Below are 14,589 nucleotides of genomic sequence, written 5' to 3'. Positions count from 1 at the left end.
TGTAGTATGTCTTCCAAAATCCCCCAAAAAAATGTCATATTATAGTATGTTGGCCAAAATCATGAAAAAAGTGTCATATTATAGTATGTCGTACAAAATCATCACAAAGCCGTCATGGTATAATATTTGGTCCAAAATCATTAAAAAAAAACATCAAAGAATAATGTGTCGTCCATAATCATCACAAAACCATCATAGTAGTATATGGTCCAAAATCCTGAAAAAAACATCACAGTATAGCATGTGGTCCAAAATCATGAAAATACCTCAGTATAGTATGTGTGGTCCAAAATCAGGAAAAAAGTTCATAGTATAGTATGTCTCCCAAATCATGAAAAAACATCATAGTACAGTATGTGGTCCAAAATTATGGTAAAACGTCATAGTATAATATGTCATCCAAAATCATGAAAGAACAGCATAGTATAGTATGTCACCCAAAACTGTATAGAAAGTAAAAGAATAGTATGTCGTCCCAAACAGCATAAAACTTTCACAAAAAATAGTCATAGTATAGTAAATAGTGAAAAAAAGTCATAGTATAGTACTGTATGTCATCCAAAATAGCATAAACAATGTAAAATGTCCTCAAAAATAGCATAAAAAGGTCATAGAATAGTATGTTATACTATAAATAGTCATAGTATAGTATTTCATCCAAAATAGCGTGAGTCACTCTTCATTTAGTCTTTTTCTGTTATTTTGTCAACACCTCTACTTCATTCCCAGTTGAACTACAAGGTCCCATTACTGCAAACTGCACACATGCACACACAGTATATGCACATGTCTGTTTAACTCTGTAATTAGAAGAAATAGCCCAAGTCCACAAAAAATCTAACTATCCCCTTTGAAGGTTATACAATACACACTATATCCTGCATAAAGATATTTCTGCAATTAGTGTATTATCTGCCCACTGTAGTGAAGTATAATGTTTTAGATAGCCTAGACATTATCCTATTATACTCTCCCTCTAACCCAGTTATTTTACCAAGCCACATTTATAACAGGCAGAAAAAAGATTAGGCAATATCCAGGCAAGGGCACAGCTGTGTCCCCCTCATATCTCCTGCGACACACAGATAAATATGGATTGGTCATGTGGAATAGGTAATGTGTGTGTCTAACACAACCTGAGGCTGACAAGAAACATGGATCGATGGACAGGAGGGCCACACATAAACACCCACAAAGACGATCTGCCCCTTACGAGTAAGACAAGTGATACTTACTTTGACATAGGTGCGTTCCGTCTCCACAAGTTCACAGATGACTTTGCGAAGCTTGTCGGCATCGGAGAGCTGTCGAAGAGTTGCAGGAGGTGGGAAGGGCGAGTCCGGACTGGGAGAAGAGGACACACACTCCGAGGTATTCATGTCATGGAGACTGCGGCAGAAAGCAGCGACCTGCTCCGTACTCTACAAAAAAATTCAAGGACAGAAAAGTGGAGGAGAAAAATATTTATCCAAATATCTATCAATCAGTACAGAGGCAGCACCTCAAATATTAACATACAGTGTTTCTTTCCACCTACTGATGTGCACAGGTTCATGACTGTGCAGAGAGTGAGCCTAGAAAGAGGCAGAGAGGCAGCGCTTAAAAAAAAAAAATCATTTGCACTAATTTGGTCTATTTTCAGTCTGTCATAACAATGACTTTCTGCCTCCCTCTCTTTCTCTCATAGCCCTCTTTTCCCTTGTGTTTTCTTCCTACTGAAGGATCAGTGGTGTAATGATTCATCTCTTTCATGGAATCAAAAAATACACACACAACAGCGTCTGTCCACATACAGTATGGGTTGCCTTGGAGACCAGCCCTGATGTGAATTAGACTATCATTTTGGACAAAAATAGACCCCACTTAGTAACAGCCCACATTGCCTAACTAATACGGTTACTTTGTTCGCAACAGGCTACAGTCTCAACGGTCAAAACAACACAAGGGTATTTTGGCTTTTGAGATCGATACAAACAGAAAACACAAAGAAAACTATTCATATCCATCAAAACCTTATTCAATTTCATGGGGACAGAATCTAATATATAAAAGATGTTTTATTTTAACAGATATGACAGATAAAGACAAATTCAGAAAGTTGCAAGGAGTAAACATTTATGGCAACATAAGAGAACCCACTTGATGGTATTGAGACTGAGTGCATAGCGGAGAGCTGAGAGGTCTCTGGTTGGTAATATAAGGATTTTTTTTTATAGGTCAGACAGAAGCCATTTATCCTGTCACAACTACAAGCTCCTCTGGGAAATAAAAAATATATAGCCTTGAACACCTGCAGAAGATAGAAAGTTATCATTCTCAGCTTAAAACAATCTTAATTAAGATCCAAGCTTCTAGTCTATCATCGGTTAACACATCAGAGGGCATCAAAAAAACTTTGTGTTTTCAATTAGTCATCACTGTGCGTAAAAACAAGTGTATATATGAAACTGCATTGCTCATTTAAGTGAAATACAAAATGTTTTTTTCAGACTTACAACAACTTGATGCAAGGTAAAAAAAAAAACAGCCATTCACTAAACTATGATAAAAAAATACAAAAGCGAAGTATATGCAGAACAAAGGAAGAACATTGTGTTATCCTGTGACAGTCACGCAGCTTCTCATGCAGTTTTGTAAATGACGATGATAATCAGTGTTGTTATCTAATCAGACAGACACATCTATATGTGATGCACGACAGCAGTTTGTCCCCGTTGACAATGTTCCCAAAATAATCAGGCAACTCCCAGATCAACAGATGAACTAGGAAGTGCTGTCATGTCTGGAAACGTAATGTCATGTCAAGCAATTTACACCATTGCACTGGTGCTATTTTAACTACATCTGTAGTAAAATATCTGCTGATGATGTTTTGGCTGAGTAGAAAAATGTTAGATTAAACACAGCATGTGCATGCAACTAAGTTCCGTTATTTACAAAACCATTTGGATGTAGTAAGTGGTTGTAAAAAATCCAGTTCCCTGAGAAAGGTCTATTAACCTTGAAATACCCCATTATCAATGAATTTACTGCTGACAGTGTGCAAATTATATTTTTACACAAAAAATCTGCATGAGAAATCCTGTCAAAACACAATTGAGATTTGCTTCATAAGCATCCTTTAAAACATACTTCATCACAAGACATACATTTTCTTTCTCAGAACATGTCTGCATTCATTCCTGCAGCACTTTCTGATGTGATGATACACATCATGAAACAGCCAAATGTTAGTTCAAGTGCAGTATGACAACAATGAGTTTGATGAACAAACACACTCAACAGCAGGACAGATTCAAATGTGCAACCTTTAAAATAAATGCAATGCCAAGAAAAGAATCTGTAAATAAACCTGATTCTTTCTTACCCAATTAAGTCAACTGAGCCCAACCAGTTTTACTGAGCCTAATAACACAGCCACAGCCCAGTCATTGTCTTCACAATCCCATTCACAAAATAATTAACACCATGACAGCCTTGGGTGTATGGAAAGTCATGACATGGCAGAGTAAGAAGAAAGAACAGAGGATGGAGGGGGATCAAAGCCTCCAATATCACATGAAAAGAACAATATGTAGATAAGAGAGGCTGTCATGGGCAAAACTGTGAGATGCCAGGGACCAGCCTGTCCCCTTGCAAATGAAATATAGATTAAAAGCAGTTTCAAAGCATGAAAGCACAGATGATGGCGTAGAGAAGATTGCACGTCTGCCCTACGAAACTGAGCCTAAGATCACAGCTTGGGGTGCCAAAGAGAGAAACTGTGCAACAGCAACAAAAACAGTCAGGGTAGGATGTCAAGCAGAATCCAAGTCATCTGTGGTCAGACCTGTAGAGTCTAAGCTCCTACATACAGCATTTCATTTTGGCATCCTGTGGAGTATTTCAGTGATTACGGGGTAATTCTGCGACAAAACAGTGACTCACAGCTTCCTCTCATCTGTCTCAAGCAGCCAAGAGGAGGTGAGAAACAAATGCTGTAAAGGAAAAGGTGTTTTACTCTCACTGGAATAAGACAACAGCAGCTTGCCATCTATCACAGCAGTAGCAAGAGGTAGCGAGTTAAGGAAAAGGTAAACAAAGCAGGAATCTCACCAGATGAAGCATGTCATAGATGGAGTCTGAGGAGCGCTTGCTGTGTTTGCTCCACTTTAGGACAGACATAGCCAAGTGCAGGTGGACCGTCGCTTTAAGTGCCAGAGAGAAAGAGACTCCAGGCTTTGGAAAAAGTCAAGTATATACTGCCCCTCTCCAACACATGTCTCAGCCTTTCTGTCTTTCCTCTTGTTGTAAAAAAAAAAGAAGGTGCTGTGGTGCTTGTGATGAGGGATGAGTGAAGCTGCTTAGCCTCCTCCTCTCCGCCCACTAGCGCTTACAGCCTTCCAACTCTCCTTCTTTTCACCCTCAGAGTCTGCTGTAGTTCTGTCACTGATATCCTGCTCTGCTGTTTTCTCTCCCTCTCTCTCTTCTCTAAACTCAGGCACACAGTGTAAGTGTGAAGATCTGTCCAACTCCAGCAGCATTGTAAATGAGTCTTGATAATCCTCCAGACCGGGGAGAAAGCAGGGGAGCAGGAGGGAAAGAGTCTCCTCCGTAAGGCTGTGGTAGAGCAGGATTGGCTGGGTGAGCTACGCCGCAGTAGAATATAAATGCAGGATTTCAGGAATAGGGGGAGAGTGATGAGGAGAGGGGAGCTGTAAGGGAGCAGGCTGCAGAGGAAGGTGAATACAGGAACAACCGGTGTGGGAGGTTTTACAGGGAAGAAAATGAAGAGTGGTAAATTTTGCACCGTGCCAAAATGTATTAAGTAATAAATCAAATGGGGAAGGAGCATCACAAGCCCAGAGACAAGTCCTTGCTCAGATCGGTAAAGGAGAGAAGCAAGGCAAATACATCAACAGATATTATCACATATTTAGAAATCCTCCATCTCTGAGTAGTTTTCAGTACTTATGTTATCATTGAGAAAACTTTCTGGTGTTTCCTTTTTCTCAGTTATTGCATTATTTACAAGAATGGCTCTCAAACACACACCAACAAAGGGCACTTTGTCCAGAAAGTGACAGTGGTAGAGTATACCCAAGTCCTTGCTATGAATGTCTAGCACTAACAAATATGACCATTTAAATGCAACCCACAACAAGTAAAGGGGTCATAAACAGAGGAATGGAAACTATATTGCAAATAGCTTTTTTAATATATCTTTCACAGGTCTCTCGTGTAAAACAAAAAGATCTTGATAGGACTTTCTGGTAAAATAAATAAAAAGAGTGTTGCCCTTTAGTGCAATAACAAAGAGGTTTGTGTCAGATCCAAAGCACAAAACAAAATGAAAGTAATCAATCTCTCAAAGCATTCACTTTAAAGCTACTGTAGACTATTTTTAACTTTACTCCCTTGTCAGAGTTACTGCAAATTTTCACTGACTATACTCTAAAAACATCTGTTGCAAAAAGAAGTTTTAAAGGACCAAATGGCCATCATGTTTCACATAAGGGGCTCACTTGCCAAGCCAAAAAGCAGATCAGTTCGCCAATTTGTATGATTTTGTTTTATTATTAGTGAGCTTGTGGTGCAATGCCAGACATCATTAAGACATTTCAGATACAAAGACTTAAATCCTAACTCATCTCTGAACTTTGAAGTTTTTCAGAGTGCAGCATCTTAATCTGATTTGCCTTGCTCTGATTCATCAAAAACGTTCAACACTACACAAAGACAAAGGAACTAGCATCAAAGAGAGAGGAAGGGCAGTCAGCATTCAAAGAAAAACAAAGGAGCAAATTAACAGGACAAATCACCACTATGATAGAATGCAGAAATCTACAGATGTTTTTCCCTATCTTTTGCTCATATCCAAAATCCATATCCTTGTTTCATTTATATCCATTAAATCATTCTTACTAGTTTTTTCACAGGCTGTTCACTAGAATTGGTAAAATATTTGATTAATTGCTGCTCAATAACAAAGCGAGGTTACATGATGGGACTGAAGAGAGAACAGATAAAAGAGCAGTAATAAGACAAGTCAACAACTTAAAAGGGCAAGTGGGATGACACTGAGATAAGGATATCATAGCGACCCTTGGTGTTCTCCCAGTTTAGCTCCTAATTAAAGTTGATACAATGAGAAATGATGTCAAGTGTTTCGATAAGAGATAAACTAATCGTTCTTTCTGGAGCCCAGTTGTCCTTAGGAGTCAGCTAGTTGCATACTTCTTTTTTTTTTTTTTACAAGTCAGCAGGTCAATTGTTAACAGGTGATAGTATAATGAAAGGGGCATCCTCAAAAGGCTCAGCTGTTAACAGGCAAGGAGGGGGTGAGGTTCACCACTTTGTGAAAAACTGTGTGGGAAAAACAGTCCAACAGTTTAACAACATTTCTCAAAGCACTATTGCAATAAATTCAGGGATTTCACCTACAATCATCTACAATCTGATCTCTTTTCGTCTACAATCCATAATATCATCAAAAAATCACAGAATCCAGAGGAATCTCTGCACATAAGGGGCAAGGCTTCAAACTAAGATTGAATGCCTGTGACCTTTGACTCATTATGCAGTACTTCATGACAAGGAAACTACTACGATACAAGGATATTACTAGGTGGGCTAAGGAACACTTTGAGTAAACACAGTTTGACAGAGCATCTACAAATGTAAGTTAAAACTTTACCATTTAAAGCTAAAGCCATATATCAACAACATCCAGAAAAGCTGTCTCTGAGCCCCAGCTCAAAGGTAAAGGTTTTGGAGCAACATATGCTACCATGCAGATGATGTCTTTTTCAGGGATGTCCCTGCTTATCCCATAATAACATTGCTGAACAACAGTCTGCAGGTGTTACAACAGCATGGCTTCATAGTAAAAGAGTGCAGGTACCAGAGCAGCCTGCCTCCAGTGCAGACCTGACTGAAAATGTGAGGGTATTATGAAGCTAACAATACTGTATGTCGATGGACAGTTGACGGCCTGTTGAGCAACTGAAGAGGGAGTGGCAAAGAATTACACTTTCAAAACTTCAACAAATAATGTGCTCAGTTCTCAAATGCGTTTAAGTTTTTTTTAAAAGAAAGGGTGATATCACACAGTGGTGAACGTGCCACTATCCCAACTTTCTGAAATGTGATGCAGGCATCAAAGCAAAGTTTTATCATTTAAACATTAAATATCTTTAATGCCTATCTTTGTGCTGTATTCAGTTGTATTTGCAAATCTAACCACTGCATTTTGTTTTTGTTCCCACTTTTTTGAACTGGGGTTGCAATTGCTTGTTTTACCAATCTTGCTCTATGATTTCTTTTGTAATCAGTGTCTGCAAGTCCATTTAGAGTTAAAATGCAATTGGAATGCAAGCTTAATCAAAGACCCATCTATCACTTGGCTGTTACATTCTAAGCAAACACTTCACTTTGCCTCAAGTCACTGATGCATAAATGCATTTCATTTAGCAATGATGGCATATATTAATATTTAGGTCTCTTTTGATTTTTGTTGTCAGTGGCTAGTAAGCGCAATTAAAACAGTTGTGTCATAAAAGGGAAAGAAAAACCAGATGCAGATTTGTGTTGAGAAACATGGGATTAACTTTGGGATAATGTAGGCATGGAAACATTTGAAGGATATGCTTTCGAAGGTTTTCTGGAGTGATATTCAATCAGACTCCACAAATGAATAATAAAACTGTGCTCTTACTTTTCTGCACTCAAAATCACTGTACATCTCAGAGTCGTCGTCCAGGCTGTCTCCTGAGCTCTCAAGCAACAGTCCCACCCCATCGTCCAGGATCTCCTCTGCAACAAACATAACAGTCATGTATGAGCCTCATGAAAAGCTGTAAGGATCCTTTTTTCTCCAAATTAGATGATTCCACTTTTAAAAGCACTGTAAAATGCTTTAGTAACATTGTCCTTGCTGTGTACTTTTTTATTAAAAATAAGTTCATACTGCAGCTTCTAAATAAGTTTGAAATAGCCACGCACAGATGCCATGGGATATGACCAAATCATTGTATTAGGTTGTACTTACCAATTTTGTTTGATGATCCATGGTTATTGTTGTGTTGATTAATTTGCAAGATGTTAGGAGAGTTGCTGTGTGACACTAAACTGACTTGAAAGATTGTCGCATTCATATAAAAAAATAAAAAAACCCACAATAAACAGGCCTTTATAAAACAAAGTTCAAATCAATGGGGCAAAAATGGATTTATCGAACAATAAAAGTGAGATTTTGACCAAATATCCAGCATTTGAAGACTGTAGCTTCCTTCCTGCTCTACCCATTTCAAACACCTGAGATGTCAGGTCAGGTGTTACATTCAAGTGACCCTCCAAAAAATGGGAAATTAGAAAGACTAGCTTGAAATGGCTCTGACAGACCTTCATGTAAAACCTGATGACCTTATCACAATAATCAACAGAATTAAGCTACAACACACTGCTGAGAGCCTCCTGTCCTCCCTAATTAAGACCCTGTATATTCACTGTATTTGCATAAAGGAAACTGGTGTCACTGAGGACACAAGCGATAAATCTTTTCTGCATACAAGCAAAACAAATCTGAGCTTGAGAACTGCATCCTTTTGCCCTCTGGTACATTTGCTATCCACTGGTATTAAGTGATTACAGGCCAGCTGGGTTGATAAACACGGCCATGCTGTGAGCAACTGATGGCTTTAATACGCTGTGCATAATTTCTGGAAGTCAAAGATTTGAAGTCAAACTCTTTAGTATCGTCCACTAATTGGACCTGTAAATGTGCCAAGTTGCCAAGTGCAGCTTTAAATGAATATGGAAAAAAAAAATTAAAGCGGCCTGGATGTTCGTTTCAGGCTTTATTTGATGGAGCTTCTCACCTTGACTCTGGGAGAAGATGTCTGTGTAGAGATCTTCCTCTGCATCTGAGCGGCGTGGCGGCAGGTAGCAAAGCTGACGGCGCTCCACAGAAGGCAGGGTGTTGACCGTCAAAGCCAGCGAGGCTTGAGAGAAAGCTGCCTTCATGTCAGAGAAGTTGAGACTGTGAGAGTCTTTTCCATTCAGCTGAAGTATTTCATCCCCTGCATTTAGACCTGCAAAGTGTGAACACCATCAGCTTTGACTTAATTTACTGCCCCTCATGTGTTAATCAATCAATAATATATCTTGTTTTCACTACTGATTAACAGGCTATTATCTCCTAATAAAGATGATGAGATTAAATTATTGTAAGAAACAAAGTAAAAACACAACTTTGGAGACCATTAGTTTCAGATTCATTGTCTTTTCTTTTCCTCTCAGACCCACAAGCATTAGCATGACCCACTTCTCTATGCCCTTTAAAGTGTTAGCTGCTGAGACAGCGCAGGTATCTCATTTTCTGCAGCACAGCATCACTGCATGTGTTCTACCTGCACTCTGACCAACCCCACCAAGTCATTTTCACATTACTCAGCCCCTCACGCTTACTTCCTAGCAGGGGTACCAATACAAAGCAGCTGCAGTGAGGTGTTGTACAGCAACATCCTTCACAAAGGCCAGTGAGAGGCAGTGTGGTTATTATTATAGTAATCAACGGCTCTTGAGAACTGCTGTGCTCTCTGAAACCCTCCCTGCCTATTCAAAAACATGCCTAATGCATTTCTAAAGAGATGCAGTAAAAATGTCTATTGACCTTGATGTGAGAAAAAAATGCTTTGAAAACATATGTAAAAGAATGTATAAAAACAGCGACCTCAGTTTCTTTTTCTTTTTTTCTCTAGCTGTAACTTATCAGATCATGGACACGTATTGAGCGTCTTTGGAGGGAATCCATTTGATGGAAATAAAGGGTAATGAACCTTTGGCGAAGGCTAATCCACCCGCCTTCACATCAGTGATGTAGAGCTGCTGTATGCCATCCTCCTCCACCACTGAAATGGAGAAACCTGGAGGAGGAAAGGAGAGGTGAAAAGAGGAGAGAGAGGGAGAGTAAGAAGGGGGACTCTTATATAAAACACATCAGAGGGATTTGTGCAGCACAAATGGGAATGGTCTGAAAAAAACGCAGGTCGTGTATAGGTCACAGAAAAGCCATTATTATGCTGAAAACAACAGCACTACATAAATTTGTTGACACTGAGATCATTACAGCATCTTAACTGAAAAAAAAATCATATTATAAAATGTAAATGTAAGGAAACTGCCCAGGATTATTTAAATGGTTCTTACCATAACCAATCATGCAGGATTCATCTCTGTCAAACTGGATTACTTTTGTAATTTTGGAGCAGAGCTCAATTTCTTTGTAAAGCTGTGAAGAACAAAAAAAGTTATTATAGAAATCATGAAACAACGTCTTAACTTGTCCACATTTTGGTGGGTGGGTTATTGGCAGCATGGAAAGAGAGCTTTAATTTTGTCTATTTGTAGACAAAGCTGCTCTTGTGGAGTCATTATGCAGGGTGGTCCATGACATGTCATGATTACATGATGGAAATGCAAAAGACACTACAGATATTGTTTATCAAAGTTCTCTATGAATAGATTTATGTTTTAGTGCACAGTTCTCAAAGGCAAGCATTTCTTAGGAGAAAACAGAACAAATCGAAAAGATAAAAATTCAAAACCCATTAATAATTCACAACAAAGAATGCTATTATGGTCTTATATTCTTCATGTTTTCTCCATGCAATCACAAGAGTTTCCTCAAACATTTTTTTTAATCCTTGTAATCTTTTCAAATGGAAAAGGTGGTATAAGGTCATGTTTAAGCAGGTAGTTACATACCAAATCGCACACATCCTCCTCTGGTTTGGGAATGTAGAATTGCACTTGGTTTTCTATAAGGAATTTGAGTCTCAAGTAATGCTTAGTAGGATCGAGCTGGTGAGCCTGTGAGATGAGGAAAAGAGGACAGAAAAAGGATTGGTTATTTGATAACGTAAATTTGGCAGCAGCTTATCAGTGATTCTTTTTTTAAATGACGAGAAATAAAGATTAATAAAGCTATTCTGCTTTTACCTAGCAACATACTTTGTTACAATGAGATACAATAAGATTTGAGTCTTCCCTGACTTTATCCTTTATCTTTCTGACCCTGCAACACCGCTATTTGTCTCATTAAATGATGTTATGAGAGGCCAAACAGTAGCTTTCATTTCATAAGTTTCCAAGTCTTTACATTTTTTTTATGTAAACATCACTGAAGTGAAATGTTAACTGCTGGTCAGCTCAGGTCATTTGGGAATGGCCACTGTTACCTTGCAAATGGTTTCCAGAGCACAAAGTACCGACTCCCCTGGCTGGATGATGGTTAACACCGGCTGGTCATTTGGCAAACACACCCAAGAGGGGGTGAGGTGGTCGGGGGCCCAGATGTCACTTTCTGTGCTGGGCCGTGGAAGGCTTTTCACAGTGCCATCCTCACTTTTCTTTGAACAGAGACATTTAAAAGGCTTATTGAGTCTGCTTCTTTAGTACAGATTAATTTTTACTCTGTAAAAATGTTTTACTGCAAAGTTTAGGTTCAATTAAAATGGCTGAATATTTGACCAATGAGTTTTAGCCATTCCCAAAAGTAAACTCTCACCAGTAACTCCCATCTACATGTAGTATAGTACACTGCTAAACATCTGCTTAAAAGGAATGGAGAAAAGTGAAAGAAAGTAAAAGAAAAATGAGCAGTCTCTGCTCTGCAGCTTATTCAGGCTACATAGAGGGCTAATATTTCATTGACATCAGTGTTGGCTAAAGATTTAGTCAATTAAGTTCCCAGTCATGTTTGACCTACAACTCAAACAAAGAATAATTCCTCCTTACTGTGTGTTCCTTGGCAGAATCCACATGTAAGCCATCTGCAGGCTTTTTCAACGGCTCTTCGCCATCAGCAAAGACCTGCTGGCACAAAAAAGGAGGTGGTCATAACTCAGGCAAAGATGTGGAGGATAAATGCTTGATGAAAATGCAAAAAAAAAACTTTTCATAGCCATGGCAGTTCTATCTATTGCCTTAAAAATTCAAAATAAAAGGTATTTAATAATAAATATCACAGACCTGGTTGATACTAGGGTGTGCTTTTGATTTTTTCTTTGAGGTAGTATCCAGACCCCAGAGGGAGGAGAACCTGCTCCTGCGCTTGCTGCAGGAACGAGACATGGCCTGTGTTCGCCGTCTCACTCCGTTCTCTGTGCGAGCTGCCACCTGCATAAATATAACAGCTCAGTCAGGGTTCAAGCATACCAAATGACACATTGACAACAATCTGTTCGACGTCGTGTCACATCTCAAGTAATGTAGCAAGCATTAATGCTTTGTACATCATATTCTCAGCAACAAGAGTCCAACGTAGGTTAAGGGGTAAATGAAAAAACAAAAACAGTCTTAAAAAGGAACACAAAAGAACATAAAAGCACAAAATGGTCAAAGTATTTTCAAACCATGGGCTCTACATTACCAAAAAAATAGATGAAAATTGAGGAAGCATTCTACCCAACCATCACTTAGAATTAGGTCTTTTTTTTATCGACTTATCTGGTTAAATAAAATGAGGAAAAGGAGTTACATGGACCTCAGCATGAATAGTTAATATACATTCACACATGAGAAATGGGCTCATGCAGATTTTTACACAACCTGGCATTTCTAGGCTACTCAGCTGTGAAGAAACAAGAGTAAAAGGTCTTTAAAAATATGCTGAATGAGGCATTAAAAAGCACTGTGCATGTAGGAGCAAGCATGCTCTAAACTTAACCTTAGCACTCATTGTGTCTGTTTTTGTTCTCTCAACTCTTTCAGCCCCTTTTGGACATATTGCTGATAAACGTATTCATGGAAGTAGAGTCGAGCAAATTAGATAGGAGTGCAACAGTAGCAAAGATAAAAAAAAAGAGGAGAGAGCTGTTGGAGTGTCTTTTGTTAGACATCCTGGCCTGTTATCTGCCAGCTTAAACACCCACCTGCTCGAAAGCACTGCATTGGTGCTACCTCGCTGATCTGCAAAACATCTCTACAAATCAAATAGACGTTTTCCAGTACTACCAGTGCTTTTAGCTATGAAGCACGTAACCTCAGTGCAGCAGTGGGAGGCCAAAACTGAACCAAAAACTCACAAACAGATACCCTGTGTGAGACCCAGACTCCAAAATAGTACTCATATTGGAAAAACGTGGTTTGGCACCGTGCACGTCAGTTTCTGGAATCAATTGCCCGGTATGTATTTTGAGCGAGATACGGTATTCTGCTCTGCTTACAATCTAAGCAACTTCTAAATATATGGGCAACATAGTTTTAGAGAGATCATCCCACAACTGAAAGGTTACAGGTTTGATCCCTGCAACAGCTACAGTTCGTGCTGCTGAAGTATACTTGAGCTGCACATTGGTTCCTTAAAAAACTTGCTGATTTTAAGTCACATTTCTGAATTCTCCAGCTAAATGTGAATAAACTGAAATGTCTGTAAATGAGGGCTGTCTAATCAAGATGCAGTTAAGGTCCATACATAACACATCTTTTTTGTTGTTGCTGTTATCACAATAATTGCTGGCCAACATTTCTTTCTTTAAGAGGCTATGCCAGGCTAACTTAAAAGTGAGAATAATGGTACTGTCATTTTTGAGTCATGGGTACCCATACATGCCCACTTTATTCTCTACCCAATGCAAGTTTTTTTTGCTGTCATTTGATTCCCAATGAAGACAGTCTGATAAAAATTGCTTTACCGTGTCAATATGGACTTCATAACTGTTTTGTAAGACAAAATAATGGAAATGAAAACGTGATTAATCGCAGTTAGCAATTGAAATTCTGCAATTAATCCCTATTTTAAAAATACATTGTGTGACAGCCCTGCTGTAAACCCAATATGTTAAAAAAAAAGCATATCATGACAATTCCTCATAAAAACAGACTGAATGGGGGCATTTTGATGAAGATGAAGAAACAAGGAGGTGATATTTACCAGTGCATGGAAGGAAGAGACTGAGAATATACCCAGTCGGCCCATTGCCAGCTTGGTGGGGCGGGAGGCAACAGCCAGGAGCCTTTTGGGGTTGGGCAGCTCTCCCCCCTGCAGGCTGGCCAGGTAACACCTGAAGCGGAATAGATCCATGTGAAACTGCTCCAGGTTCTGCTCCCACAGGAAGATCTGCAGAGTTAGAGGGACACAACAACACATCCGGTTAATTGTTCATCAGGGCTCTTGTTTGTCAACTTCAGACCAAGTTGGAGCATCTACTCTCTCACCCAGAAGCCCTTTTACCAGTTTGCTCCAAGTGTTGCCAACCTACGCTCTCGGTCCCTAATGGCTTGATGTTTACTGGGGCAGTAGAGCAGGACATTGTGATTATTCACTGGGCCGTCCCCACCCAGTCACGGTCCTGCGCTGGTGTTTAGAAGGGGTGGCTGGTGCCATGGCGGAGGGCTCTGTATTACTGCCAAGTAGCCCAGAGACGAGAAAGACACAATACTGCACATTCCACTGGCAGATAGAGGCTGGGAGCGTTTCAGCTTTCTAAGGAGCAGGCCTATATCCATTCAGCTCTGCACAATGTGAAACCTGACACTGCCGAACAGAACCGCTCCAACTAGGCACTACCTAACTGACCAAACAAAGGCCACTTGATCTCCCTTCTC

The 14,589-nt window shown here is 39.4% G+C and overlaps 1 protein-coding gene across 2 annotated transcripts in view; it reads right to left on the bottom strand.

Annotated features, from left to right (window-relative positions):
- The window catches only part of tiam1b (TIAM Rac1 associated GEF 1b), an 82,090-nt gene that overhangs the window by 37,773 nt on the left and 29,728 nt on the right, over positions 1 to 14,589 (bottom strand). For both annotated transcript variants that reach the window (XM_042487087.1, XM_042487088.1), the window contains exons 7-16: positions 13,916 to 14,101; positions 12,013 to 12,159; positions 11,779 to 11,853; positions 11,220 to 11,390; positions 10,747 to 10,851; positions 10,189 to 10,270; positions 9,819 to 9,905; positions 8,859 to 9,071; positions 7,697 to 7,794; positions 1,236 to 1,421 (exon numbers count right to left, since the gene is read on the bottom strand). In XM_042487087.1, coding sequence (XP_042343021.1) covers positions 1,236 to 1,421; positions 7,697 to 7,794; positions 8,859 to 9,071; positions 9,819 to 9,905; positions 10,189 to 10,270; positions 10,747 to 10,851; positions 11,220 to 11,390; positions 11,779 to 11,853; positions 12,013 to 12,159; positions 13,916 to 14,101 — 1,350 coding nt within the window. The remainder of the gene's footprint in view (positions 1 to 1,235; positions 1,422 to 7,696; positions 7,795 to 8,858; positions 9,072 to 9,818; positions 9,906 to 10,188; positions 10,271 to 10,746; positions 10,852 to 11,219; positions 11,391 to 11,778; positions 11,854 to 12,012; positions 12,160 to 13,915; positions 14,102 to 14,589) is intronic.

Source organism: Plectropomus leopardus, chromosome 5 (assembly GCF_008729295.1).
Source record: "Plectropomus leopardus isolate mb chromosome 5, YSFRI_Pleo_2.0, whole genome shotgun sequence".
NCBI classification, from domain to species: Eukaryota; Metazoa; Chordata; class Actinopteri; order Perciformes; family Serranidae; genus Plectropomus; species Plectropomus leopardus.
Note: the sequence above shows the minus strand (reverse complement) of the source record. Positions and strands in the feature narration are given on the sequence as shown.